The 27,683-nt window shown below is 51.4% G+C and overlaps 3 protein-coding genes and 1 long non-coding RNA gene across 4 annotated transcripts; 2 read left to right on the plus strand and 2 right to left on the minus strand.

The window, feature by feature from the left end:
* Positions 1-4,456: 4,456 nt before the first annotated feature.
* On the minus strand, positions 4,457-6,125 carry LOC124182090. Its single transcript, XR_006870694.1, has 3 exons — positions 5,286-6,125; positions 4,800-5,153; positions 4,457-4,677 (listed from the first exon to the last, which is right to left on the minus strand). It is a non-coding gene; the product is annotated as an uncharacterized LOC124182090 (long non-coding RNA).
* Positions 6,126-7,245: 1,120 nt separating this feature from the next.
* On the minus strand, positions 7,246-10,706 carry LOC124181677. Its single transcript, XM_046568458.1, has 3 exons — positions 10,622-10,706; positions 7,380-8,754; positions 7,246-7,252 (listed from the first exon to the last, which is right to left on the minus strand). The coding sequence occupies exons 1-3, from the start codon at positions 10,704-10,706 to the stop codon at positions 7,246-7,248; spliced, it is 1,467 nt and encodes a 488-aa protein (XP_046424414.1).
* A 7,183-nt stretch (positions 10,707-17,889) lies between these two features.
* LOC124181695 lies at positions 17,890-20,651 on the plus strand. The gene is made up of 3 exons (XM_046568492.1): positions 17,890-18,686; positions 18,741-19,193; positions 19,283-20,651. The coding sequence occupies exons 1-3, from the start codon at positions 17,890-17,892 to the stop codon at positions 20,649-20,651; spliced, it is 2,619 nt and encodes an 872-aa protein (XP_046424448.1).
* A 5,583-nt stretch (positions 20,652-26,234) lies between these two features.
* On the plus strand, positions 26,235-26,933 carry LOC124181706. The gene has a single exon (XM_046568516.1). It carries the CDS (start codon positions 26,235-26,237, stop codon positions 26,931-26,933), a length of 699 nt encoding a protein of 232 aa, XP_046424472.1.
* Positions 26,934-27,683: the final 750 nt, after the last annotated feature.

Consider the following 27,683-nt stretch of genomic DNA (forward strand, 5'->3'; position numbering starts at 1 on the left):
TTACATTGAAAAAGAACAGTGTACCAACTATATTTGACAACCCAAAATCAGAGTGTTCATCTTGTCACCGATTGAAGGAATATGGACGTGGCCATTTATTCTTCAAGTAAGTACCGTTACTCAATGCAACGTAACGTGTGAATTATTAAATTTAAACTTTGCTTGTTATGTAGCTTCTCATTGGATGAACCTGATATTATGAAGCAATGGATCGCAAATATAAACATTGGACCGTGGTCTCCATCACGTGATAGCTTTCTGTGTTCCGACCACTTTGAACTCTCTTGCTTTCAGAAGAAAAGTAAAAACTATATAACTTTACGAAAAGGCAGTATGCCAACGTTATTTGGTGAGATCTGAAATTATTAATCCCTATTAGGTCAGAGAAAACTCAGTGTGCATAAAGACACGTTGATGTGATGCACTATTGCGTCAATGCCGTCAAAGCGGTTAATTACCTACAGATTATAAAGTGCTCCGTTACAGAAAAATCGTGTGTGACACATTTCTGTGTATTTCCATTGTCGTTATTTATTAGTAACTTATCTGTAGGTGAAAACTTGCAGCAGACCGAATTTCAGGATGAATCCGATCGGCCCACCACAGTGAATGTAACCAAATTACATGATCACCTACACATTTGTACCTGATTTGCATGCTCAGATATGTACATCTTTTTTATTTTCTTTTGATTGTGCTTGTAACTTTTTCTTCATGTGAATGGATTGTGGATTGATACTACTAATTATATTACGGTTGTGGTTTATCGCACGCAACTCTATAAAAATGCCTTAACGTTTGCAAGGAATGTTTTATTCTCCATATTTTTGAATAAAGTTTTTACTCACCCAATTCGATTTAATTTAATTCAAAACTTTTTTCACATGTCTTAAGCTCCACTTTGATGATCAATGGATGGTAAATGGATTCCCTAACGGTTGAATTAGTGTTATAAAAATTTTTGAATAATCCGTATGGAATTCAGCCCACCATAGGATAGAGGATAATGGACGGAAACTTCTTAGAATTGAGGACTTCTTTTGAACATGAAGAAAAATCACACTTAAATACAAGTTTTTCGTCATATTATTTAATGATCTTTTACATCGTATAATTGTAAATAATAACATACCTTCGAAAAAATGATTTGTTCTTCATTTAATGTATCAAACATTATTTTACTCGTCAAAAACTTTTTTGTGTGACGAATATATCGTTAGACCTAAACAGCACATATTACGCAGTTCAAATGTAGCGCGCATTTTGTGACAACTTTCTGTACAAGATGGCGGAAATTAAATTGTTCAATTGGACGCACGAGCTTACACGTAGAGTATACGGTAATATCCAATCCAGTGTATATATATATCAGTGGCTTGTACACACTTATCTCTCTTCTCGCGTGACGTCAGAGCCAGCAATTCGAATAGTTCTGCTACTTGAACGCTGCCATGCTTACAAAATAATGATAATTCGGTGATAATCATTCAATTCAATTCATAAAAGTATGCAATTTTTCATCAATGTTTCTTTATGACGTTATCACGTAAAACTATCGCCCGTAAACCGACTTTATAGACGACCAATTTTTACGGAGCACTTATCTTTCACTGTTTTTCGACCCGCGTTGCTGATCGGAACCGCACAGGAATTAGACATTATTGCATTTATTTCTCGTGTTATTAATTTTAAACACAGTCATATGCTATTCGAATATAACCTTACGTTGTGATGCCCCTCATATGTCTATGAATAACTGACAGCGCCGCGTAGTGGCCAGTAGTGGCAAAAAAAATCTGGACAATAACGCGGCTACCCCCACCACTCAAATTTCAGTTGCTTGCAAGACCTGTATGTAAGACCGTGCTCCGCCCCTAGGCTTGGGACCTCAATAAGTGACGAACGGTTACACGGATTGAGTTCAAATTTAAACGAGGAGTCACTGACATTGAAATCTCGCCCCCTATTGATTTGGAAGTAAATTCGAACATGCACTCGAACGAAAATTGTTGAAATCTTGAGGAACGGAACGCTGCTTGGGATCTCATTATGTATCGAACCGCTATGCGTATTGAACTTTGAATTTGAAAAAATAGTGAAAGCCATTAAAATCTTGAAGCCTATTGATTTTGAAAAGTAAACCATCGTGGCCGCCATCTTTGTAGTCCACGGCCGAGTTGACTGGTGGTCAACGTAGGAACTTCCGCGGTCAGAAGCGTACACATATGCAAAATCATTTATGGTGCCTTTGGGGTCCCAAATTTCTGAAATTTTCGTTGACGAGAACATGTGGAGAACATTAATTCTTGGGTATCAAAGATTGATTCATTTGTAAAGATGTATAGTTTTTTTGCTTTTATTTCTGTATTGTGTTCCAGAACTGAAAACTACATCATTTCTAATCAACGTATGTAACAGCTTGTTCAATTCAAAAGAATAAGTCAATGACAAACTTATTGATAATTCATAGTAATAATTGCTTACACTGAAGTATGTCACTATTCGACATAATAACGTAGCCTGACACTGGTCTTTGAAAAGAATAGGATTACCAAATAGATCCATCAATATTTTGAAATAGAACAGAAGTACGCATTTATATTAGTATCGAAGTATACAGGATAATTAATTGTAAATTTTTTTATCCCACTTACTATTAGTTAAAACAATTTGCAAACAATATTTTCAAAAATAGTTCAACACAAATATCATATATCATTAGAGTGGTCCTTAGAAAGCTTATCTGGAAAAGATATCCAGATTGGGTACAAATAAAAGAAGAGAAAATTCTTCGAATATTGGAAATAAACAAATACACTCGATGACGATGATCGATCGCCAACTTCAAGTGATGAATAATGAGTGCGAATTGGGAATGACTGATTGATTTGTGATTGCATTATAAATGATTCATCTTTTTTTTATCCTCAATATTCCAAGAATTTTTCTGCCATGGTTTGAATTGTTTCAGGAGTGTCAACGTACAAAGCTATGTTTTCTTCCTCATTTCCCGGCTAGAATGGAAATATTGTTCAAATAGCTGATGAAGTAGTTCATTTTCCACATAGATTTTTCATCATCAGTGATTATGAGCGACCCTGCCCAAATTCAAAACTCAAAATGAATTCATGCTCACAGGCACCCGTTTTAGTTAAGGGAGCTTTCCAGTGTGACAGCCCGAAAAATCGCTGTTTTTCGCGATTTTTTTTTTTAAAGAAAAAATAATCTAATCGGTCTGGTTTTTTTTTTTGTATATTAATTGGGTATTGAAGAATACTAAACAATTTTTTAAAGATCGATTTATTTATTAATTAATATCTATAAAAATGATGAAACAATTGTTGCAGAAAATGCACTTGGATGTGGTGTCCACGTTGGGGGTCACAATTTTGATCTGAAACAAAAAACACAAAAAGATTATTGATCGGTATATAATTGGCTTTCGTGCTATGGAGGCTTTTTTCTTTTTTTTTGCAAAAATGGCGCCGGTTTGAACAAAAAGTATCGATTTTAGCATTTTTTTTGGCAGTTTTTTTTACAAAAAAATAGGAAGATGTCAAAAAAAAAAAAGCTTCCATAGCACGATAAACAATGACGTTAAGAATATTGTGTAAAAAATTCAACTCGATAGCTTTAAAACTTTGCCCTCCAAGTTGGACACCGTTTTGAAAAATGCTGTTTCGAGAAAAACGCGTTCAAAGTTTCAAGTGAGGAAATTTTAGGTAAATCGTTTACTTACGGTCAATCAGCGATGCCAGATCCGTACAATATCCCTTCTGCTTCTTCGAAAAGATCGTGCTCAATGGATTGTTCAGTCCGACGAGCTGTCCTCGCCTCTTTGCTATCCAGGGACGCCTGGCGGTTTGCTTGGATGATGCGCGCATTCTTGTACTTAGCGGCGAAATCTGCGGCGCTCGGCCCTATCGTGCATCCCATCGTCTTCAAAATTTTTAAAATTGGGTCGTAACCTTCATTGAAGGTGCACACAGCACACTGCGTAGCGATTTCTACTATCTGCTTGCCGCAGAATACGTGCTTTGGGGCTAGTTGCCACACACAGTGATTGATTGATTTTCAAGAATTTAGCACGCCATCCGCTTTTTTTTTTGAAAATTGAGTGCGACAAAAAAATAAGTCGCGCGACTAATTTACGGCTAATTAACGGCAAATTATGCAATAGTCCGAATTCACATTTTCGACAATTGGCGAGCCAAGTTCATGTACGTGCAGGTAGGAACGAGACAATAGAAATAACGGTCGCACGGGCAGACGGCCGACGCGGCAGCTGTAGCGCTCCGTTGCCTTCTTCCAAAAAATGCTGTACAGTAACCGAAATAATCTGAATTTCGGCATGAAAATTTCAGGGAATATTCGGAAGAGTGTATACTATTCGATAAAGCAAAAAAAAAAAAAAATCGATTTTTCGAAAATTTCACACTGGAAAGCTCCTTTAAACTAGAATGTTCAAATTTTAGGCCAATCTTTTCTAATTTCTTTTTAACCGATCCAGGAAGTGCTGTGCCGGTTCAAATACAAAAATGACTTTTTTTAAGGATGAGTCTAATAATTATACTAAATAATGCTACATGATTTGCGTCTTGTATTGTCAAGCCGATGGCCCTCTCAAAATCCAGCGTGTACCTGACATGCATCAATCAACCCTCAGCGTCAGAGGTCCTGTAAAATAAAAAACCATTATTTCGAAAATTGCTTTCCAATATCTTGTATGAGTTGTAATTTGAGAAAATGAGATACAGAAAATCATGAGCAAGTTATGTGGTATATTGAGCTAAGTCTACCTGTCATCCAGTATGATCACTAATTGTAAGCTCTGTACAGTCACTCCATACCATCTTCGTTGCATTTCCATACTGCAGACTATCACCTTTAGGGTTTTAGTTTTCCCACATCACACCATTTTCGAGCTGTTACCGTACACATTCTAGACTCCCTCAAAGTTGTCTTGCAGTACTCACTTCGTACAATTTTGTCCATTTTCAACTCAGTGCTTTCTTGGAACCCTTACTGGATTCATTCGGTGCCTTTTCGATCTTCCAGGCTGTGTTCAAGCCATCAAGTAAATAAGCTGCAGCTCTCAATCATGTTCAGTATATACGTGGCACAGCAGTTTTTTGAAGATCAAAGTACTTCATCTAGAAAATTAAAAACAAATCTTCATTATGCTTCCGAGGATGCTTGGCTGTCATGCGCTAGTGTAATATTATATAGCGCATAACATTTTTTAGTCAAAACATATAAAGTATGCAAATGAACTGTAATCTAACCTTTTTTAGTTTTATTGCGTTCCTTAATTATATCATAATTGAGATTATTAAAAATATTGCTTGTAGTTGAAATTCGGTAGTCGGATTCTTTTCCATCGTAACACTCAACTTTGAGTACGACTCTGGTATTTTGAATTGTACAACATCTGCGCACTGAGTGTTACAGGAATGTTCTGTTCGGAATGAATACGCTTTTCTTTGTTGAACTTTCTGACGATAGCATTGTAGCTTTCAACAGTGTTACTGATAAAATTATACAGCAAACTTTCCGCACGCCAACTAAGTTGTGTAGTCACTTTGAAGATCCTTTAATACAATCTTAGCTGAATCACAATCGGCATAATTTTTTCTGTCTTGTTTCGGAATACTACTTCACAAATGTTGATGTGATTATTCATATTCGTAAAATTGAATTTTCTGATCAGATTTATAAACTATAACTGCAGTAACCTTAACCAGTTATTTTTTCCACTAGGTCACATATTTCACGATTTAAACTTTATTTTCGGACTATTGTAGCTAAAATATGTATCCCCAAACATTTGACGGGAAGTCTGACAATAACGTTCTATATCTAAAGTCGAAAGCAGAATAAAGAATAATTTATATTCAGAATAATTTGTCAAAAGATCTCATTATCGCTTTTCAATTATATGTCGGTAGAGATTTTCGTTAGAGGCGAAGAATAATAAGTTTTAGGTTATACGCGCAAATTGCGTATCATTATCCTCACGAGTTATTCAAAATTGATATGCATTTCATATGGCCACTACGACGATCTGGCAAATTATAATAAATATAGTTGATTAATGTTATTCTTGGATATGAAGGTCACAACTCAAAACACTTTTTTATCGTGTTAACGTTTCGGCCCTGGTGGGGGCCCTCCTCAGAAAATTTTATTTAAATATCTGTCGCAAACAAAAATAAAATAATGTACAACTAGGTTTTAACAAAATAAGACATAGTGGTATAAATAATATGCAAGGATGTTTGAGCAAGTATGAAAGAGGAATTACCTCGTATGAGATGACACTTCCAATTACATAGAATGCGTGTTGGTAATTGATGAATAAATAGAACAATAAAAACAATAAAAAACAAAAACCGAAACACACTGCGTTCGCGACACGTAATTCCCACGAATTCATATTTGTTGTTGGTTTGGTGAAATGAAATAAAACACACCGCCGTTATGGTTGAGTCCAGAGCACATAAGCACAAGTGGAACGTCCAGTGTGTAGTGGAAGGAGGTCGATCTCGATAGTTATCAGAGCAACGCAGAGTCAACGGGTTAAAAGGAAACCAAAATTTTTGTTAAGGAGGTAAAATCGAGAGCAAGCTCAGTCGGTAATGGACAATTACAATGGTCGTATCACAGAGGTGTAAATATTACTTAGATGTTCTATGTCTTGCTTACGGTTGACAGAATTGGGATGTGCAACAATATTGCACATTTCTAACAGTAGCCTATTGTAATACAACGGTTCGACGTCAATAATGCTGGCTTGAGAATAATTAAAAGAGTGGTCGAAATCGATGGCATGTCTCGTCAATGCAGTATAATTATCCTCGTGTCCATGGATATTGCGTTTATGCTCGGTTATCCTGGTATGCAGTTGCCTACTAGTTTGGCCTATGTAAGACATGTTGCAATGGTTGCAAGGTATTTTGTAAACTACACCAGAGCGCATACCCAGGGGTAAGGGGTCTTTACCCGAATCAAACATCGAGGATAGATCATGTGCACATTTGCCCACAAATTAAATTTTGTACTTAGAGAATGTTCTGTTGAGTGACTCAAACAACCCCGCAACGTATGGGATGGAAATATAGCTTTTTTTATTGGTTTGTGTAGTAGTTACATCGATATTGTTGTTAGGGCTGGTCGATGACAAGATGGAATCGTATTTAAACTTTATATGTTTGTTGAGCATGCGAGGTGGATAGTCGTTTTTACTTAGTACCTGCTAAATCAAGGACAAATTTTTTTTGTGAAATTTCATACTTGAGAGTCGGATCGCTGTGTCAACTAAGCAATTAATCGTTCCAATTTTGTATGATCTGGGATGGTGAGAATGGTAATTTAAATACCTTTGTGACCAAGTAGCCTTATGAAACCAATCAGTTTTAATTAGCTGGTTATCATTGATGATCAGGATATCTAAAAAGCTAATTTGGTGATTAGACTCTAATTCAGATGTAAATTGTAGTCTCGGATGGAAACTGTTGAAAACTGAAAGCATTTCTGCAACTTTATCTGAAGGGACAGCTGTAATTATGTCGTCTACATATCTGAAAAAGAATGAAGGCTTGAAGTCCAGTTTATTGAGACAATATTGTTCAAGATCATCCAAAACCAAATCAGACAAAATTGGAGAGAGCGGTGAGCCCATCGGTAAACCATAAGTTTGAGCATATATGTTATGGTTAAATTTAAATATGGCAGCCAAACATATGTGCAATGCTTTTAAGAGTTCGTTAAGTGGGACCGGAATTTTGTCCACCAACTGATGCCAGCGTTGTTTAACAGCGTTGATTGCAAGATTTTGTGGTACATTTGTGAACAAAGATACAACATCCAGCGAAACTAAAATATGATCAGCTGGAAGACGAAAGTCCCTAATAGTATTCACCAGAGCAAAACTATCTCTTACCCGTGACAAGGGAGGTATGATGTTGTTACCTATACATTGACTGAGGAAACGAGCCAGATTGATAGTCGGACTATCAGTGAAGGAAACTATAATTCGTACCGGTGTATCCGGTTTGTGGATTTTCGGTAGTCCGTAAGCTCTAGGTGGTAGGCAATCAGTTTTTGCAATTTGACTTCTCAGTTGATCAGAGATGAGTTTGCTTTTAGACCAATCAGTTGTTAGTTTTTTGACTTCTTGTTGCAAGGTACAGGTGAGATCGTATCTAACAACTTTGTAAGTGTTGTTGTTAGAGAGTTGTTGCAACATTTCATCCTCGTACATTTGTTTGTTCATCACAACAGTCGTGTTTCCCTTATCCGCCTTCAAGAAAAGTAAGTCCTGGTTGTTATTTTGGAAGATCTTAGTTTCTTTGATTTTATGAAGGATATTCTTGTCAGCGTGAAGGGGAGCAGGAGTGTTGATGAACTTTTTTATAGTGTTGGTAAAATCTTGGCGGGCCGTATTACGAGAATTAGAAGAAATGAAGGAAATCTTTGATTCGAAATCAGAGATGAGTTTGTTGGTTGGGATGCAGTTAGTCTTAAAAGGAATGCCATATTTGGGTCCCATTTTTAGCACGTCGGTAACATTGACAGGAATATCAGTATTGCTGAGGTTTACAATCCAATTTTCAAAGGTCGGGTCAATTGGATTAGAAGTGAGCCGTTTTTTGTTATTAATCAGATTAGCTAACTCGTTGATGTTAGCCGCCTTGTAAGCGTTGAAGGCCGGTTCCAATTTCAGGTATTGTGTGTCGAAGAATTTTTTTGACACTTCAACCGGTAATTCAATTAAAATATCATTCTCGAGCGACAACAAAATATTTTGGTATTTGACAATGGTCGCGTGAGCGTCACTGATCTCTAGATTAAGTAACGACCTTAGAAATTTGTGTACATTCTGTGAGTAAACAGTACGCGACTTAGACAGTTTAAAACTAATAACGTTCGAGATAAGCTTAGGGAATTTTAAATGGGTTGGTAAAATCGATCGTTTCTTGCAGTTTAGAAGAAAGATGCGGTGGTTTTTAAGCTTCAACAAAGACTCGGATATGGTGGCCCAACGTCGCAGCTTCCCCGCCAAAGTCTTTCCATATGCAAGAGAGATATCATGAAAAAACCCCATGGTTCACACATTTCATTCCGTTAATATGATAAAGACGATTTATCTTGACCTTGGAGATTTGTTGATTAATGTTATTCTTGGATATGAAGGTCACAACTCAAAACACTTTTTTATCGTGTTAACGTTTCGGCCATGGTGCGGGCCCTCCTCAGAACATTTTATTTAAATATCTGTCACGAACAAAAATAAAATAATGTACAACTAGGTTCTAACAAAATTAGACATAGTGGTATAAATAATATGCAAGGATGTTTAATAAATATAAATAGTATCACATGTTTTGATCAAATACTTATCTGGATAGTTCAGCGACGATTCTTTATATCGGTCAAAAGTCAAAGATAGATTGGTTGACACCACGGTTCAGTGTTGCCAACCTGAAATGAGCCACAATCGTACAGAGGGGGCGGAATTATCGTACATTGGCAGAAAATTATCGTACCAACTATTGGTATTTTAATTGATGTAGCAAAATACATTTCCGATAGAGTTCGCGTCCTGACAAGGTTTTCAAAGTTAAATTAGTCTAGTATTTAGTCTAAACAGCTAGATGGGACTATGCTCCCAGTGCCATCTTTTGTACCTTTTCATATCTTTTTTAATGAAAAGAAAAGTTAAACTCTTTGGCACTTTGCAATAAAATGGAGAAACAATTAATGAAGAACATTTTTTCAACACATTAGTAATATTTTTATTTATCGCGATATCATTTTGCACTTTTTCACTAAAATTAAATATTGCTTATGATACTAATCTACCCTTGGTGCTGTAATCGACTCGTTCCACGGTATTACCTTGAAAAGTAGTGAACTATTTGTATGGACTAGATAATAGAACACTACATATACTTCACTTCAAAATATAACATATACTTTGATTTAGCTATAATTATATGCTCGGAAACGAGTTCAACTATTACTTGAGGATCACGATGACACGCTATCACACAACATTCTAGAAATGTCGGCAGCTTAAAAAATACATTTCGAAAATCGTGCTGTTAATAACTTAAAATATACGTACGTGGAAAATTTTTTAGCCTAGACCTCACTAAATCTTATGCAAACGTCGTCTGAATTCATAGTGCTTTCATTGTTCTGAGGATATAGCGTCGCTTTAGTCATTCTTTCCATCATCGTATTTGCAGGCTTAAATTTCCTGCAATCTTTTTCTAGATGTTGACTTGTTAAGAGTAACCGTCAGGTCAGGTCGGGTCGGGTCGGGTCGGGTCCCCCTACGTCGGCTGTCACCTTGTCGTGGTGTAGGGGCTTGATGGCCGCGATGAATCTTGACGACCCGACGCCCCGGGGCTTCAAAACCCCGTGGCGGAAGTGATTCTAGACGCGCGTCCACTAAGAACAGTCGGCCCAGCCTCTTGGGGCTGGGTGTATGAATGATTGTTTGAATGGGCGATGTGTACATGAGATGCGGTTGGGGCCCCTGGGGCGATTTCTCAGAGACTAACCAAGGAAGGAGTAGTTGCCGACCGACCGGGGCTGCGGGTGAAGTCAGTACCTTTACCGGGCCTCTGTGGCGTACTACGGGTAAACGTTAGTCCACGGAACCTCAGTTCCCTGGCGAAGGTCCCAGGAAACCACATGTCCAAAGTGGGAGAACCGCTCCTCGCAGCTGACTGGAGCCAATCTGGGAGTCAAACCTCGGATCCCGGGCGCATGTGTGGAGGATTACCGGGTCAGTATTTCCTCATACCCGACGTCCGGTAGGTCAAATCCGGCAACGTCTTACCGGGTCGGGGCCTACCCTGTTTCGGATTGACAGGGGAATCCCTGGCCTGGCGACGCTAAAGATGTAGGGACGGGGGGTTCGAGCGGATAGGGCACACCACCCGACAAACCGACAGCGGCTTCCGTTCGAGGGGATAGGATTCTTACCGGCGGGGAGAGATGCCACACCGCGGTGTGGCTGCCATGATGGCCGAACCGTCGTTGGATACTTTTCTGTTACAGTATGGATTTCGCAACATCAAACCAACCAAATAAACCCAAGCAAGGAGGAGGAGTTGAGGACAGGGAGATACGGGGACGTCCCATCGTAAGGGGAATCAGTTCGCCCCCCCTTACGGCAAAGACGGGAACGGACCCAGCGGCAGAGACACCTGCGGTCAAGGCCCTTGGGAGGGAGGAGAAGGGGGAGACCACGACAATGGCGCCTGCCGATAAGCAACCCCCGCAGCCGCAGTGCCAACAGGGGAGTAAGAGGAAGGGAAGTGAGCTCACCCTACCAGGAGTCGCAAGTTCCTCGGACGACGAGGAGCCGACCCTGCCGCGCAGGCCGGGAAGTACGCGGAGGGGCATACCGGGAGCCACAGAAAGCGAGACCGGAGAGGCGAGAGCCGCGCTTTCAGCCAACAAGAGTGGAGAAGGCCAGCAACAACAGCAGAAGAAAAATACTGGTACACGCCCTAAGGACAAAAAGTGGCGCGTTGCCCTTGATAACAAGGGGGCCTACGCCGCAAGGGGCTCGGACACCGATGACACGGGATCCGAGGAGGGTACTCACAGCCAACGTCCGGGAATGGCAAAAGCCCCCCCTACCATCACGAAGGCAAGGGGAAAGGCCACCGGTATGGGGACGAGCTCCCCAGAAGATACCCCGATGGGGATAGACCCCGTCGAATATAGATACATGACCGCGGCAGATCTGGGAGCCCAGATCAGGGACTGGATCGAAGAAATTGACGGCATTAGGGTAAAATGCAAATCAATGAACGGCAGAATGAGCGGCGAAATTAAAAGAAGAGTGGGCTGGGCGAAAGAAGCCCTGCTCACCCTTACCGGCGAAGCGTAAATGGTAGCCGGTCCCGCACAGCTACTGGAGGAGAAGAGGAGGCTGGAAACCCAGGTCCGGGATGGACTGAGGGAGAGGGAGAAGCTCCAAAGAAAGCTCAAGGAGTACCGGGTGGCCCTAGGGAGAGCCCAGGCCGGGGCAAAAACCCCCGCAGTAGACACCTACGCGAGGGTCACCAGGGGGATACCCCCATCAGCGCTGTCGCTTGACATCCAGGCGGCAGCGGCAAGCACGGCGGAAGAAACCAGCGAGGGCCAGCCGACAGCGACGTCGACCGGCGCGTCGGAACTCGGACTCCGACTGACGGACTCCGAGCTATACCTGGTCCCGGACGAGGACAGGGCCAGGAACGAAGAGCTGGCCAGGCAAGCTGGGGCCCTCAGGCAAGTGCGAGAGGAGGTCAGCCGGATCTCCCGCATGCTATGCAATACGAGAGACGGGGAAAACCCAAGCCATACCGCGACCACCTCGGTCGGCGTAAGAGAAAGAGGTACAGGCCTTGGACCGCCCAACAGGGCGCTTGCGGTACCTAACGCGGCCCGAGAAACCGCCGAACCCGCAGAAAAAGCCCCAGGCGCGGCAGGCTCCCCAATGGAGGTAGGCGACGACGCCTGGGTCGAAGTGCGACGAAAAGGCGCGACGGTAAAGGGAAAGAGAAAGAAGGAGGAGCGATTAACTATGGGGACCCCCCCCGGAGGGGCAAACCACAGCAGGTCGGCAACGGAGGCCAGGCCAAGGGTCCCACCGTCGACACAGGCGCAGTCAGGCGCGAACAAACCGCCCGGAGCCATCCGAAAGGCCCCGAGAACCGCGGCGGTCGCGATTAAATGCAGAGGCGAGAGCGCCCGCTATGCAGAAATTCTGCAATTTGCCCGCAGCAAGATACAACTGGAAGAGCTGGACATAGGAGGGACCAGGGTTCGGCGAGCAGCCAATGGCGGGGTGCTCATCGAGATACCTGGACCCGAGAGCGGGAAGAAGGCGGACGCCCTGGCGGAGCGACTCTCCAAGATAATCGGGGAAAAATACGGCGATGCGGTACAGGTGACGCGACCGTCATCCAAGGGGGAGCTGAGAGTACAAGGGCTGGACGACTCGGTGACGACAGAGGAGCTGGCCCACACTCTAGCGGAGCAGGAAGGATGCGGCCCACAGGAGATCCGAGTAGGCCCTCCTCGGAGAACGGCTAGCGGGCTCTTCAGCGCCTGGGTGCAGTGCCCTCTAAGGGCAGCCACAACCGTAGCGGCAAAAGGGAAGATGAAAATAGGCTGGACCATAGCCAGGGTCGAGCTATTGGAGGCGCGGCCCCGTCAATGTTATAGGTGCTGGGGCTTTGGCCACATAGGCACCTCGTGCAACGCATCGGCAGCGCGCGGGCGCGCGTGTTTCAGATGCGGCAGCGAGGGACACCAGGCGAGAAGCTGCACATCCGCCCCGAAATGCGCGGTGTGCGACACCAAAGGGAGGAACAGCGCACACAGGATGGGGTCGGGACGCTGCGCGTCGGTCAGCGAACGGGGTCGGGGGCCCGTAGCCAGGGACACAGTAGATAGCCAGGTTCTTCCTGCAGAGCAACCTGAACCATAGCCGGGGGGCTCAGGACCTGCTGAGCCAGTTTGCGTTGGAAGAGGGGGTGGACGTGTGTCTCATATCCGAGCCACATTGCATCCCAGGCGCAGACAACTGGCTGGGCAGCGAGGACGGCCTTGCGGCCATACGTTGGAGGACGGAGGGCGATGCACCACGGTGCTCCCTACTGGAGAGGGGAAGGGGGTATGTAGCGGCCAGATGCGGAAACCTAGCAGTCGTGTCTGTCTACATATCCCCCAACGTCCCCTTGCAAGCCTTCGAGGCATTAATGGACGACCTGGAGCGGGTGGTCCGGTCAGCAGGCGATGGCGGCAGGGGAGTACTGGTGGGCGGCGACTTTAACGCCCGCTCGCCGACATGGGTCCCAGCGGGGAGCAACCGCAGGGGGGAGCTTCTGGAGAGATGGGCGGCGTCGTGCGGAGTAAACCTGCACAATGATGGGTGCACGGCAACGTGTGTCAGGGCGCAGGGCTCATCGGTTGTCGACCTGACGTGGTCGACGCCGAACCTGACGCCGACGGTGCAGCAATGGCGAGTCCTCACAGAGAGGGAGACGCTCTCGGACCACCTCTACATAACGTACGAGATACGGGGCCCCCGGCGCGTAAAATCTGGGGACGGGGGGGGACACGTACGGTGGAACTGGCGTAAATTCAACGCAGAATGCTTCCGGGAATCCCTAGACATCTGTCTGGCATGGGGACCAACGGGAGAGGACCAGACCACGTCGGCCGGCCTCGCTGCATGGGTGGAGAGGACAATGACGCAGGCCTGCGACGCGGCCGCTCACAGAGCTCGACCCAAGAGCTGCAGGAGGACCACGTACTGGTGGAACGAGGACCTGGCCGAACAACGCAGGCGCTGCGTGGCAGCAAGAAGGCGCCTCACCAGGAACAGGAGATCGGCCAGCGGCCCTCACCAGGATATAGAGGCCGAGTACCGGGCCAGCAAGCGGAGGCTGCGGGACGGCATTAAGGCAGCGAAGGCCAAGGCTTGGGAAGACCTCGTGGGTTCCGTGGAATCGGACCCATGGGGCATACCCCACAAGCTAGTGCTGGGCAGGCTTCGCACCGCCACGAGGGGGCTGACAAAAACCCTCGACAGCGAAACTCTGGGGAGGCTCCTCACGGCGTTATTCCCAAGAGGAGAGGGCAGCGCGCCGATAAGTCAGGAAGACCGGAGCTGGAACGAAGGATGGGCGGTCACGGTCGAAGAAGTGCAGTCCGCGTTCGAGAAGGTTAGCGGGCGAAACACCGCCCCGGGACCAGACGGCGTTAGAGGAGCCGCGTGGGCGGGAGTCCCCGAGGGGATGACTACCCTGATCGCAAGGACGTTTACGGCGTGCCTACGGGAGGGGCACGTCCCACGATCCTGGAAGCGGGCCCGCATAGTGCTCATCCCCAAAGGAGGCACGTCCGGCGGACCTCTTCCAAAGGTCAGGCCTATATGCCTTTATTGGTGAACTGGGGAAGGCCTTCGAAAGGGTTCTGGTTTCCCGATTGGGGCACTGGATGGAGGAGAACCCCCGGGCCCGGCTGTCGGATGATCAATACGGCTTCCCGAAAGGGCGGTCAACGATCGACGCGCTCATTAGGGTGCGGGAGTTTGTCGAGGGGGCTACAAGGATGGGAGGCTGCGCGGTGGCGGTATCTCTAGATATAGCCAACGCGTTCAATAGCCTCCCATGGCCAGTCATCATGAACGCGCTCGTGACAAAGGGGGTACCCGCGTATATACGGCAGATCATTAACAACTATCTTTCCCACAGGTACGTCGAGTACGCAACGGAGGGCGGGGGACTGAGCAGCCTGGCGGTGACAGCCGGAGTTCCACAGGGGTCCGTTCTAGGTCCTCTGCTGTGGATCCTGTCGTTCAACCAGGTCCTGCGGGTTGGAGCGGAGCCGGACACCGCAGTGGTATGCTACGCGGACGACACCCTGGTCCTGAGCTCTGCGGCGGATCCAGCATCAGCAGTGGGGCTGGCCAATGTAATGGTGGCGAGGGTGTGCCGGTGCATATTGGGCCTCGGGCTGAGAATATCGGCCGATAAGACGGAGGCGGTCCTCTTCGGCCGCGCTGGAAAAAGGAAGGTGGGACACATCCCGGACTTGAGGGTGGGTTCGGAGAGGATCCCACTGGCGGGATCCAGTAAGTATCTCGGGATATGGCTGGACTCCGGGCTTACATTCCGGGAGCACTTCGCGGCCATGGAAGCAAAGGTCGGGGGCATCACGAGGGCTCTATCCCGACTGATGCTGAACCTGAGAGGGCCGTCGGAGGCGAAGCGGCGATTGTACGCAGCGACCCTGTTCGCGGTAATCCTATACGGGGCCCCGGTATGGGGGGACGTGGCGCAAGGGTCCAAACCCATCCAACGAGCCATGGATAAATTCCAGAGGAAAATCTGTACGAGAGTGGTCGCGGCATACCGGACGGCGTCCTTGGTGTCCGTCACTCTGCTAGCCCGAACGACGCCGCTACACCTGGTGGCTGGTGCCTACCGACGGGCATATGGTTGGATGCGGGAGGCGCGAGCGACGACGGGATCCTGCTCTGCTGAGGAAGCAAAGGTTGTCTGGGCGAGAGAGCTCCTCGCTGCCCACGAATGCTGGAGGAGGTCCCCGGAGGGTCCCAACCTCCCCAGTGGGAGGTTGAGAGCGGCGATTGCAGGTAATTGGGATAAGTGGCACGGCAGGGGGCACGGAATGCTGACCTTCCGATTGACCCAGGTGCCGACGGGCCACGGCTGTTTCGCCGACTTCCTGCACAGGATAGGGAGGGCGGAACGGCCGGACTGCTAGCACTGTGGGGGGGCCGCGGACACATCGAGCCACACGGTGGAAACGTGCCCAGCGTGGGCGGTGGATAGGGTGGTTCTGCGGGAGGCCGTTGGGGGGGACCTGACCCTGGCTGGGTTAGTGCGAGCAATGACGAGCTCGAGGGAGGGATGGGCGGCGGTGGCCCGCTCCGCGGAACGGGTGATCGCCGCGAAAGAACTGGAGGAGAGAGCGCGGCAGCAGGCGTCGCAGCGCGGAGGAAATGAGACCCGGTAGCGCAGGCTACACGGGCCGAACGGTAGTTCGGACAAGTGGGGACCCGAACGGGTTGGCGGGGTGGGCTGCCGGCCGAGCTCCGCTCCGTCCCTCAGGGCGGGCCGGGGGAGGCGCGGAGAGGCATAGGTGGTGCCAGATTGGGGCGGTGTAGGACGCAGTGGGATCTCGGTTAGGGCTATGGACTCTCCGCCTAATGCCTTCTCTTTGTCATCGGCCCCAACCCCCTGGGACGGCGACTGGAGCGCGACGCCGCGCAGTCTTGCCCCGACCCCCAGGAGGGCAGTCTTGGCCCTAGAGGGCGCAGAGTGGGAATCGCCCTCGGCACTGGGCGGCTTCGCCTCACGAAGCGCCAGCCACAGAGCAGTTAGGGGGAGGATACTCACGAGGAAGAGAGTCATAATAGCTAGCGGGGGGGGGGGGGGAAGGGGAAGCGCAAGCCCTGACAGGCAGGACACGCAGCCACGTATTAGTGCCGGGGGGCTCCCTGAAGATATGCCTCGAGCGGTTCCGGGGAGTCCTCCACCCGCACCAGGGCGGTCGCTGGTTTTTTAGTGGGTGCGAGTCCCGCACTACCCCGAGGGTCCTTGCGCGGAGCCTCGGAGTGTGCATAAGGCATGTTTCCAGCAATAACAAAAAAAAAAAAAAAAGGTCAGGTCAGGTCAGGTCAGGTCAGGTCCCCTACGTCGGTTGTCACCTTGTCGTGGTGTAGGGGCTTGGCGGTCGCAATGAATCCAGTGGACCCAATGACTAGGGCTCCAAAGTCCCTAGGCAAAGGCGAGACTGGACGAGCGACTAACACTAAGCACAACCGACCCAGCCCCCCGAGGTTGGGTGAGTGAATGGTGAGGAATGAATGGGAAGCGAATGAATGGGATGTGGTCGAGACCTCTGAGGATATTCCTCCGAGACTAACCAAGGCCGGACTAGTAATCCGCCGACCGGGGCTGTAAGAAATGTCTGTACCTTTCCTGTGGGTTTCTAGGAATCCGCAGGTTTGAAGTGGGAAAACCGCTATTTGCAGCTGGCTGGAGCCAAGCGGAGGGTTGAATCTTGGATCTCGGGCGCATGTGTGGAGGATTACCTGGTCAGTATTTCCTCATACCCGAAGCTGGTAGGGTATTTCCGGCAAGGGCTAACCCGAATAGGGGCCTACCCTGGTTCGGATTGACAGGGGAATCCCCCGGACGGAAGACCCTAAAGAGGTAAGGGGGGAGGGGGGGATCGCATGAATAGGGCTGACCACCCGACAAGCTGAAAGCAGCTTCCGTGCGAGTACGGGGTTAGGGTTCTTTCCGGCGGGGACAGATGCTGCACTGCGGTGCAGCTGTCATGATGGCCGAACCGTCGTTAGACATAATCTACTACAATATGGCTCAATCTAACACAAAAAACAAAATTGAGAAACAGATGGAGAACGAGGTCTTTGAGGTGGATCCCTACGTCAGAAGGACTAGCATCCACCGGACACCACCACAGCCCAGGCGGGCCACCACCTTGGAGGTGCAGACGAAGGACCCGGCGCCTGTCCAGACGCCACTCATCCTTATCGACGCAGAGGCGCCGAGAGAGGCTGCGCAGAAGGGGGCGTTCGAGCTGAAGGGAGCGATCCCGAAAGCTAGGAGAGAGGGAGCAAGGACGATGAGCTGCCCCGGAGAGGTGACCACCCGAAACGTGCAGGAGGTAAGCGAGAGGGAATCGCTGAAGGACCTGATTACCCTTATTGAGGGCATGAAGGCCTTCACGGTGGCCCACAAGAATACCCACGTCGCCCACAGAGAGGACGTGGCTAAGGCAGCCATAATCATTAGGCGAGTCAAGCGTGCCTGGAACAGGATGGAGGAGGAGTGTGCCGGAACCAGAGTACCGCGGGAGACTGGGGACAAGGCCACGCAAACAGGGGCGCAACAGCTGCAGCAGAAACAACAGGAGGCAGCAACAACTAACAAGAGGAAAGAGATCTCCCCCTCAACTGGAGCCGCGGAAAAGAGGCCGCGCCCAGTAAAGCAGGGAGAGAAACCCTATCAGGAGGGCTGGAGCGAGGTGGTCAAGCGGGGCCGCCGCACGGCAGCCGCCACAACGCCTGCAGCGCCAGTGGCGCCAACCAAGAACACGGCCGCGGCCCCCGCCAAGTAAAGGGGACCAAGGCCCAGGAAGCCTGTCAGGCCGGATGCCGTCCTGATTAGGACGGATGGGGGGAAAAACTACGCGGATGTCCTCAAGAAGGTAAGGGGCCAGGTGGACCCCGACAAGGTTGGTGCCTCCATTACGGCAGTTAGGAGGACCAGAGGCGGGGACGTCCTTCTCGAGCTCAAGGGCTCAGGCGGGGCACAGGCCCTGAAGGAGGCCGTCGCAATGGCCCTGGGTGACCGGGCTAAAGTGACGACGCTGGAGCCGGCTATGACCATCGATGTCCGGGATCTCGATGAAATCACGACGGCAGAGGAGACCAGGGCGGCCCTCAGCAGCGCCCTGAAAGCACCATTGGAGGGAGAGATCAGGCTGAGGAGCGGCGTCCGGGGCACGCAGACCGCGCTTATGCGTATCCCAGAGCGGACTGCCCGGAAGCTACTGGCGATAGGTAAGGTCAAGATCGGCTGGACCGCCTGCCGGATCCGTGAGAGGATCATGGTGGACAGGTGCCACAGGTGCCAAGGCTACGGGCACCATGCCGCCAAATGCCTAGGAACTGACAACTCCAACGCCTGACGAAGGTGTGGTGAGACAGGGCACAAGGAGAAGGACTGCAAGAGGTCCAGTCCTCGGTGCATCGTCTGCACAAATGGTGGCGCAAGGGCCGACCATTTCGCCGGGAGCGGTCAGTGCAGGGCTTTCAGGGTAGAGCTGCAGAAGGCCAAGGACCGGCGGAACGGGAGGGCCATCGAGAGGGAGTCCCCTCCAGCGACAACGCGGGCAGCAAGAGCGACCGGGGTGGAGCCGATAATGCTCTCCCCCACAAACCATGGAGTGACCTTCAGACGGAGGCTCGATTCCTTCCCGAAATGGCAGGAGTAAGGGGAGACAACGCAGGATCCGGGGACAGGCCTGGGGTAGTAATACTCCAGGTAAATCTAAACCGGAGCCGCGCCGCCCAGGACCTGCTGACCCAGACCGCCGCTGCGCACGGTGCCGGGATACTGATAGTCTCGGAGCCCAGCGGCGCGGGAACGCAGGGGAACTGGATGGTGGACCGGCGGGGGGACGCGGCGATACTAGCGACGAACAACATCCCTGGCACCCTCACGCTGGAGGGAAGAGGGGAGGGGTTCGTCTGGGCGAGAACGAGTGGCTTAACCATCTACAGCTGCTATTTCTCGCCCAACGTCGCGCCCATCGACTTCGAGGCCCAGCTGGATCGCCTGAAGGCCAGCATCCGGACAGCGAGTGGCAGGATCATCGTGGCTGGGGACTTCAACGCGAAGTCCCCGAGCTGGGGGTCCTCGAAGCTGGACCCGAGGGGCCAGGCCGTTGTTGAATTCTTGGCAAGGCTCGACCTCCACCCCGTCAACGAAGGCGGCGCACCGACATGGCAGAGGGTGAGTACTGGCTCCGGCTCAGTTATAGACATCACGGCAGGTAGCCTGGAGGTAGCGGCTGAGTTTCAAGGGTGGAGGGTCCTGGAGGACGAAACCCTCAGTGACCACCGCTGCATCGCTATGAGATGGCTGCCTGCCAAGCCTGGTAAACCACTAGGGAAGGGGTTTGATGGCGGGTGGGCCGTCCATAGATCAGACAAGGAGGCCATGATGACCTGCCTCCGCAAAGAAAAGGAGGAGCAGGCAGACAACCCGGCTGACTCGGAGGTTGACAGGCTCATGAACACCTTGACCAAAGCGTGCGATGCGGGAGTGCCGAGGAGAAGACCCCCTCGAGGCAGGACCGCCGCACATTGGTGGAACGAGAGGATCGCAGCGCTCAGGCGGGATTGCGTCAGGGCCAGGCGGCTGGCGCAGAGAGCCAGGGCTAGGGGTGGTGACTCGCAGAACGACCAGGCAACAGCGTACCGGCTAGCCAAGAAGGCCCTGAGGACGGAAATCAAGGCCACCAAGGCCCGATGCTGGGAGAAACTACTTCAAACCGTCGACGGGGACCCGTAGGGGCTGCCTTATAAGCTCGTCGCTAAAAAACTTGGCGGCTTTGGGCAGCCGGACGACCCGGAAACCGTGGAGAGGGTGCTGGAGGAGCTATTCCCGGGATCCGCAAGGGCACCGTCCAGGCTAGGTAGAATGGTGGGGACGCCGAAACCTGAATTGTTTACCGAGGCTGAGCTCCACGAGGCCGCAAGAAGACTGGGCCGGGGCAAGGCGCCGGGACCAGACGGCATCCCCAACGAAGCTTTGTCGGTGGCGGTTGAGGCGTATCCTGACGCGTTCCTGAGGGCTTACAACGAATGCCTCGTTGATGGGTCGTTCCACAGCAGATGGAAGAGGCAAAGGCTGGTGCTGCTGCCGAAGGGGCAGCCCGTTGAGGGTGAGGTAAGGAAGTACCGGCCCATCAGCCTAATCGACACAACAGGTAAGCTGCTCGAGAGGTTAATCCAAGCCAGGCTCGAGGCAGCTCTCGAGGCATCAGGAGGGTTAGCTGACAATCAGTTCGGCTTCCGCCAGGGCAGGTCAACACTGCAAGCGATCGACGAGGTCATTGGCGTGGCTAGGAGGGCTTGTGAGCGAAAAGGGAGATTCACCACCCCCTGCTTGGTGGCGTTTTTGGACGTCAAAAACGCCTTCAACGCAGTGGGCCACAACGTCATCTTGGAGGCCATAGAAGGAAGAGAGAGCATTCCAACGTACCTCCTGGGAATGGTCGGGAGTTACCTGGAGAACAGGCTACTTCTGTACCGCACCAGCGAGGGTGAGGGAACGCGCCAACTGACAGCCGGAGTTCCACAGGGGTCGGTACTCGGCCCCCTGTTGTGGAACATCGCGTATGACGGCCTGCTCCGCATGGAAATGCCAGACGGAGTAAAGACAGTGGGCTTTGCGGACGACGTAGCCCTGGTGGTAACGGCAAGAACGCCGGAACTACTAGAAGTCACAACGAATGAGGCAATAGCTAGAGCCTGGGAGTGGCTCTCTAGTAGAGGCCTGGACCTTGCGGAGAATAAAACTGAGATTGTGGTTCTAACTCGGCGACATACGCTAAGGGTGAGTCCAATTACGGCGAAGGGTCACAAGGTTAAGCCAGCGGCCAGCGCGAGGTACCTGGGAGTCACGATATACTCCAGGTTAAACTTTGCGAACCACATCCGGCTTGCAGCGGACAAGGCCATGAGGGTGACCACCGCCATCGGCAGGCTGATGCCAAACATTGGAGGACCAGCCTACAATCGAAGGAGACTACTGGCCAGTGTCGCGTACTCAGTGGCGCTGTACGGGGCTCCGGTGTGGGCTGACGCCATGGTATTCGCCAGGAACAGGGCGAGGCTTGACGCTGTTGTCAGGTGCTGCGCGCTGCGCGTTGTATCCGGATACCGCACAGTCTCAACGGCGGCGGTGATGGTGCTGGCTAACCTGGTCCCGCTCCACCTATTGACAGTCGAGCGAAAAAGGATAGCAGCAGCTGAGACGGACGCTTGGGCAAAGCTGCAAGAAACAGGCTGCGACAAGAAGAAAGGGAGAGGACCCTCGGGAAATGGCAGGAGGGTTGGAGTACCGAATCCAAAGGGGAATGGACCAGGAACGCCATCCCCACGCTTGCGCCATGGGTGGATAGGAGGCACGGCCAAATGGGGTACCATCTGACCCAGGGGCTTACGGGGCACGGGTGCTTCGGGTCGTACCTGGAAAGAATAGGCAAGGAGGAAGATGCGCGGTGCCACCACTGCGCGGCCGAGTGGGACGACCCGGAGCACACCTGGTTCCGATGCCCAGCCTGGGAGGTCCCCAGAAGATAAATGATGGAAACGATTGGCCAGGTAGATGGTATCCAGCAGGTGGTCGACAGTATGTTGCAGGCCCGGGCCAAGTGGGATGCGGCCGCCCGGTACATCACCGATGTCCTTCGTGAGAAGGAGGCAGCCGAGCGGGAGAGGAGGAAGATAGGACAGCAACCCGGAAGACCTGCTGCGGGACTGATGGCTAGACCGGTGGATAGGCTTAGAGGGGGGGCGGCCGGGTGCGCGTGTGATTTACCATACGCACACTCGGTGTGCTTCCGCAGCGGCGGCCTGCTGAAGGACCGGAAGGACCTGAAGGACGAAACAGGGCACCCAATGAAAGGTGGTATCAACGCCACGTTCAGAAGGGTGGAAGACTTGGCGGCCGACAACGAGACCAAACAGATCGGACGAGGTGAGCCCAGGCCTCCGGCTTCCAGGCCAATGGAGGAGGGAGCGATGGTCCGGATGACCTATGGTGATGTGAATTACCTGGGTAATAACCGGGCCATCCTCTACCTCAAGAGACGGTATGGGGGGATTCAGCAGCTGGTCAATCCGACCAGCCCGCTGAAAATGCACCCCCCCTGGCGTGACACGGTGGTGCTGGACGGGACTGTGTTCACTGCCAGCTGTCAGTGTGGCAGCTGGGTAGAGCACAAGCGTATCTTCCCGCACTACCGCACTACCGTGGAGAACGGGGCTACCAAGTCCGACTGGAGGGTGACGGTGGAGGTGACAAGAACCGGCGTGGCGGTGCAAAGAGGACACCACATCCGCACCGCGCAAAACATGCTAGTGCGGTGCGGAAACAGTGAGGTGAAAAGTGATGGACGGAGGGGGTGTTCAAGACAAGGTGCGCGAAGACACCCCCCCACGAACAGGTGAACTAGTGCAAGTGGACACATCGTAGATTAGATTAGACTAATAGGATAAGGTGACTTGGCTCTCCGATGAACTGATTGGACAACAACAGCCAGGAAGAAAGGAGCGCATACAAGCTAGCGTAAAAGCTTCAGTTGGACGCTAGCGTATGGTTTTAGAATAAGTAGAATAAATAAATAGGATAAGTAATATTAGCAGGGACATGGTGCGCGGCAGCCTGGCTGAACAGTGCGGTGCCACGCTATAAGAAGAAGCGAGAGGCCAGAAAAACAGGCCGGCCACAGGGACGGGGTGAAGTAATGCGAAAGCGGTTCCACCTCGTCCGGGGTGAAGAGCGGTGGAGGGGTTTTGGCCGGTAAAAATCCGGCACTATCCGATGACATCCACAAGAACAACCGGATTTCTTTTGAAGATTTCCCCTTCGCCGCTGAAACAAAAAAAAAAAAAAGGTCAGATCAGGTCAGGTCCCCTACGTCGGCTGTCACCTTGTCGTGGTGTAGGGGCTTGGTGGCTGCGATGAATCTTGACGATCCGACGCCCCGGGGCTTCGAAACCTCGTGGCGGAAGTGAAACTAGACGAGCATCCACTAAGAACAGTCGGCTCAGCCCCTTGGGGCTGGGTGTATGACTGGTGGTTTGAATGGGTGATGTGCACATGGGATGCGATCGGGGCCCCTGGGGCGATTTTCCAGAGACTAACCAAGGAAGGAGTAGTTGCCGACCGACCGGGGCTGCGGGTGAAGTCAGTACCTTTACCGGGCCTCTGTGGCGTACTACGGGTAAACGTTAGTCCACGGAACCTCGGTTCCCTGGCGAAGGTCCCAGGAAACCACATGTCCAAAGTGGGAGAACCGCTCCTCGCAGCTGACTGGAGCCAATCTGGGAGTCAAACCTCGGATCCTGGGCGCATGTGTGGAGGATTACCCGGTCAGTATTTCCTCATACCCGACGTCCGGTAGGTCAAATCCGGCAACGTCTTACTGGGTCGGGGCCTACCCTGTTTCGGATTGACAGGGGAATCCCCGGCCTGGCGACGCTAAAGATGTAGGGATGGGGGGTTCGCGCGGATAGGGCAGACCACCCGACAAGTCGATCGTGGCTTCCGTGCGAGGGGGGGTAGGTACATTCCGGCGGGGACAGACGCCACACCGTGGTGTGGCTGCTATGATGGCCGAACCGTCGTAAGATCTCAACAATTAAATATGGATTCTTTCATTCACCAAGCAAAGGTAAACAAACAAAGGATAGGGGACGCAGGACAGGAGGACGAGAGCGCGGGGGCACGAGACAATGCACCGAGAAGGCCGATAAGCGGGGAGGGCCCGAGCACCCACCGCGGCAACGATACACCGGAACCAGGAGGTGGAGAGAAACCGCTCTTCACGGCATCGGATGCCGCACCGCTTCCGCAAAGGAACAAGCGGAAGGGAGAGGAGCTGACACCACCGGACGGACGCCCGGGCTCGGAGGAAGAGCTGTTTCAACCAAGGTAGCTAGGGGGAAAGGCAGAGTGTGCACAGTGGGAGGGGCCTCCCCGGCAATCAGAACTCTCCACAACAGAGGATGAGCTAGGCGAGGGGGCCTCCTCGGAACAGGAGAAAGAGGGAAGGGTGCGGAGGGGCCTGCGCCCTAAGGGCAAAAAGAGGCGCAAGGCCACACCCAATGCAAAGCCCAGCGAGGGGCCCGTGGGGATGGCGAATGAGGGATCGGAGCGAGACAAACCAGGTCGAGCACGAGGCCGGCGACGGGGCCCGCCCCGCCAGCACCGACAACGTCGTGGCAACCCAAACCGCAGAGAAGAACGGTCGCAAGTTCGCTGGAGGGCTCCCCAGAGGGAGTAGGCTCAGTGGAATACCGGGTCATGTCTGCGGCGGACCTAGGGGCCCAGATACGGGAATGGCTGGAGGGGACGGATGCCATCCGGGTCAAGTGTCGGTCCATCTTGGGAAGGCTGAGTGGCGACATAAAGAAGCGGCTAAGCTGGGCGAAGGAGGCACTGCTAACCCTTACAGGGAAGGCAGTATCTGCCTACGACCCTGCACCGCTGAGGTCGCGAAACACGGAGCTCTCAGCCCAGCTCCGCAAGGCTGAAAGGGAGAAGGAGGAAGCGCAGCGGGAACTCGCGGAGGTAAAGCGGGAATTAGAGAGAGCCAAGGAGCAGGCGGTCGACCGTAGCGTGACGACCTACGCCCTCGTGACCAGAGACGGGGGAGCAGGAGGAGGGGCGAGAGCCACCTCACGAGCGGACAGAATGGGACAGGGCAGAGCGCTCACCCTGCTCAACGTAAGGGCTGCTAAAAGCAGGCACGAAGGCCTTGACCCAGCAGCGGAAACGCCGACGCCCGGTAGCGCCCCGGATTCGGGGCTACGACTAACGGAGGCCGAACTTGGGCTACTCCCGGTCAGCCTCAGAGAAAGGGAGACAGCCCTTGAGCGGCAGCTGACTTCCATCGGCGAAGTCTGGAAGGAACTAAGGAAGATGTCGCGACAGATCCAGCTCCTGGGGGACATGGACAGAGGGAGGGCGTCGCAAACACCGGTTGAACCCGAACCCCCTGCAACAACAAGCGGGATAATCGAGACCCGCGGAGGTGCAACCGACACACCAAGGGAGGGCGGCGAAGACGGGTGGACAACCGTTGGTAACGGTAAGCGGAACCCAAGGAGGGACCAGGGTGAGGCCGCCAGACTAGAGCCGCCAGCAGGGGCTCCCGCCGCGGCCCGGCAAACCGCCGCCAGGCCCACCGGCGGACAGCAACGCGAAGGGAACGCTAACGCACAGGTGACCGTGGTTAAGAAGAACGCGAGTCGGAGGCCCCCATGATCAGCCGCCGTGGCGATCAAGGGGACCGGGGACAATGTTAACTACGGGGACATACTGCGCAGGGCGAGAGAGAAGATCTCCCTCACGGAGCTGGAAATGCCAGCGACCAAGATCCGGCGCTCTGCCAACGGGGGAGTACTGATCGAAGTAGCCGGCCCAAATGGAGCGCAAAAAGCCGACGTACTGGCGGCATACCTCGGCGAGATGACGAGGGCCGAATACGGGGACGCGGTTCGAATCTCGCGCCCCACCACCAAGGGAGAAATCCGAGTCCAGGGCATGGACGACTCCGTAACGGCGGAAGAGCTTGCCGCCGTAATGGCTGCAACAGGAGGGTGCGGAATCGAAGCGGTAAAGGTTGGACCCCTGCGGGAGATGACCAACGGCCTGCGGAGCGCGTGGGTCCAGTGTCCGCTGAGAGCGGCCACGAAAATAGCCGCAAAGGGGAAGATACCGGTAGGATGGACGACGGTGCGAGTCAACCTCCTCGAGGCCCGACCGCGGCAATGCTTTCGGTGCTGGGAATTCGGTCACATTGGGGCGACCTGCAAGGCACCCGAAGCACGCGGGGCAGCGTGCGACAGGTGCGGCGGCGAAGGGCACCAGGCGCGAACATGCACGGCGGCTCCCAGATACGCCAACTGCGCAGAGAGGGGCGGCAACAGCGCGCACAGAATGGGCTCCGGACAATGTCCGGCAGTAGAGGAGCGGGGTCGGAGGCCCGCAGCGGTGACGAACCGAAATGGCCAGGCTGCCCCAAGTACTGCGAGTGTTGCAGTGCAACCTCAACCGTAGTTGGCGGGCCCGGGACCTGCTGGCACAACATACGGCAGAGACGGGGACGGACGTGTCACGAGCGCCGCATATTTACCCAAAACTCTAATATATTACTCTATATATTATTATAATAGATCATATCAATTATTTTATATACTATTATTTCTAGAGACAAGGAAGCATAGTTTAGTTAGTCTAAATAAAATATTTTTATTATAAAACAGTTCGTGGCACGTCCAAAGCGCAACGGCGTAGTTGGACAGCCAGCAACGTCAGCGTCTTCGCGCCCGCCAGATCCCGGGTGTAATCAACACCGGGATGAGGTGAGCGCGAAATCACGCGCTTCAAGGATGACTGTTGCCAGGCGAGCCTTGTTCGAAATGGTGGTGTTTAGAGAGATGGCAAAAAGATATGGATCATCGACGTGGGATCCGCGAATTAGTGATGAGAACGAGTGTGAATGAAACGAAATGATGTTGAGATGGAGAGAGATGATGATTGATGGTAACCGAGAATTTTATTGGTTTTGATGCGGCGATCCAGACCGTATCGCAAGAGAACGTTACAGAGAGTAAAGATTTTACAGAGCGAGAGAACACATAGATTATACACATACATGATTTCGAGATAGTAGACAATACATGAGATACAGCTGATGGGTGTTGAGTCGCGACACGGGCAAGCGGCGAGATTTGACGCACAGACGGCAAGTAAACATTGCACGCGAGTGTGCGTACATGTGCGAGGACGATTTTGAGTGTCACGAGA

Source organism: Neodiprion fabricii, chromosome 1 (assembly GCF_021155785.1).
Source record: "Neodiprion fabricii isolate iyNeoFabr1 chromosome 1, iyNeoFabr1.1, whole genome shotgun sequence".
NCBI classification, from domain to species: domain Eukaryota; kingdom Metazoa; phylum Arthropoda; class Insecta; order Hymenoptera; family Diprionidae; genus Neodiprion; species Neodiprion fabricii.

Excerpts from the sequence above, each read along its gene's own strand:
- LOC124181677 (XM_046568458.1), bottom strand. The coding sequence starts at position 10,706 with ATGTGGTTTCCTGGGACCTTCGCCAGGGAACTGAGGTTCCGTGGACTA. Across the intron at positions 8,755-10,621 it reads GCCACAGAGGCCCGGTAAAG|TGTCAAAAAAATTCTTCGAC; the intron begins GTACTGACTTCA and ends TACCGGTTGAAG.
- LOC124181695 (XM_046568492.1), top strand. The coding sequence starts at position 17,890 with ATGGCCGAACCGTCGTTAGACATAATCTACTACAATATGGCTCAATCT. Across the intron at positions 18,687-18,740 it reads ACGGCCGCGGCCCCCGCCAA|GACGGATGGGGGGAAAAACT; the intron begins GTAAAGGGGACC and ends CGTCCTGATTAG. Across the intron at positions 19,194-19,282 it reads GAGAGGATCATGGTGGACAG|GGCACAAGGAGAAGGACTGC; the intron begins GTGCCACAGGTG and ends GTGGTGAGACAG.
- LOC124181706 (XM_046568516.1), top strand. The coding sequence starts at position 26,235 with ATGCCAGCGACCAAGATCCGGCGCTCTGCCAACGGGGGAGTACTGATC.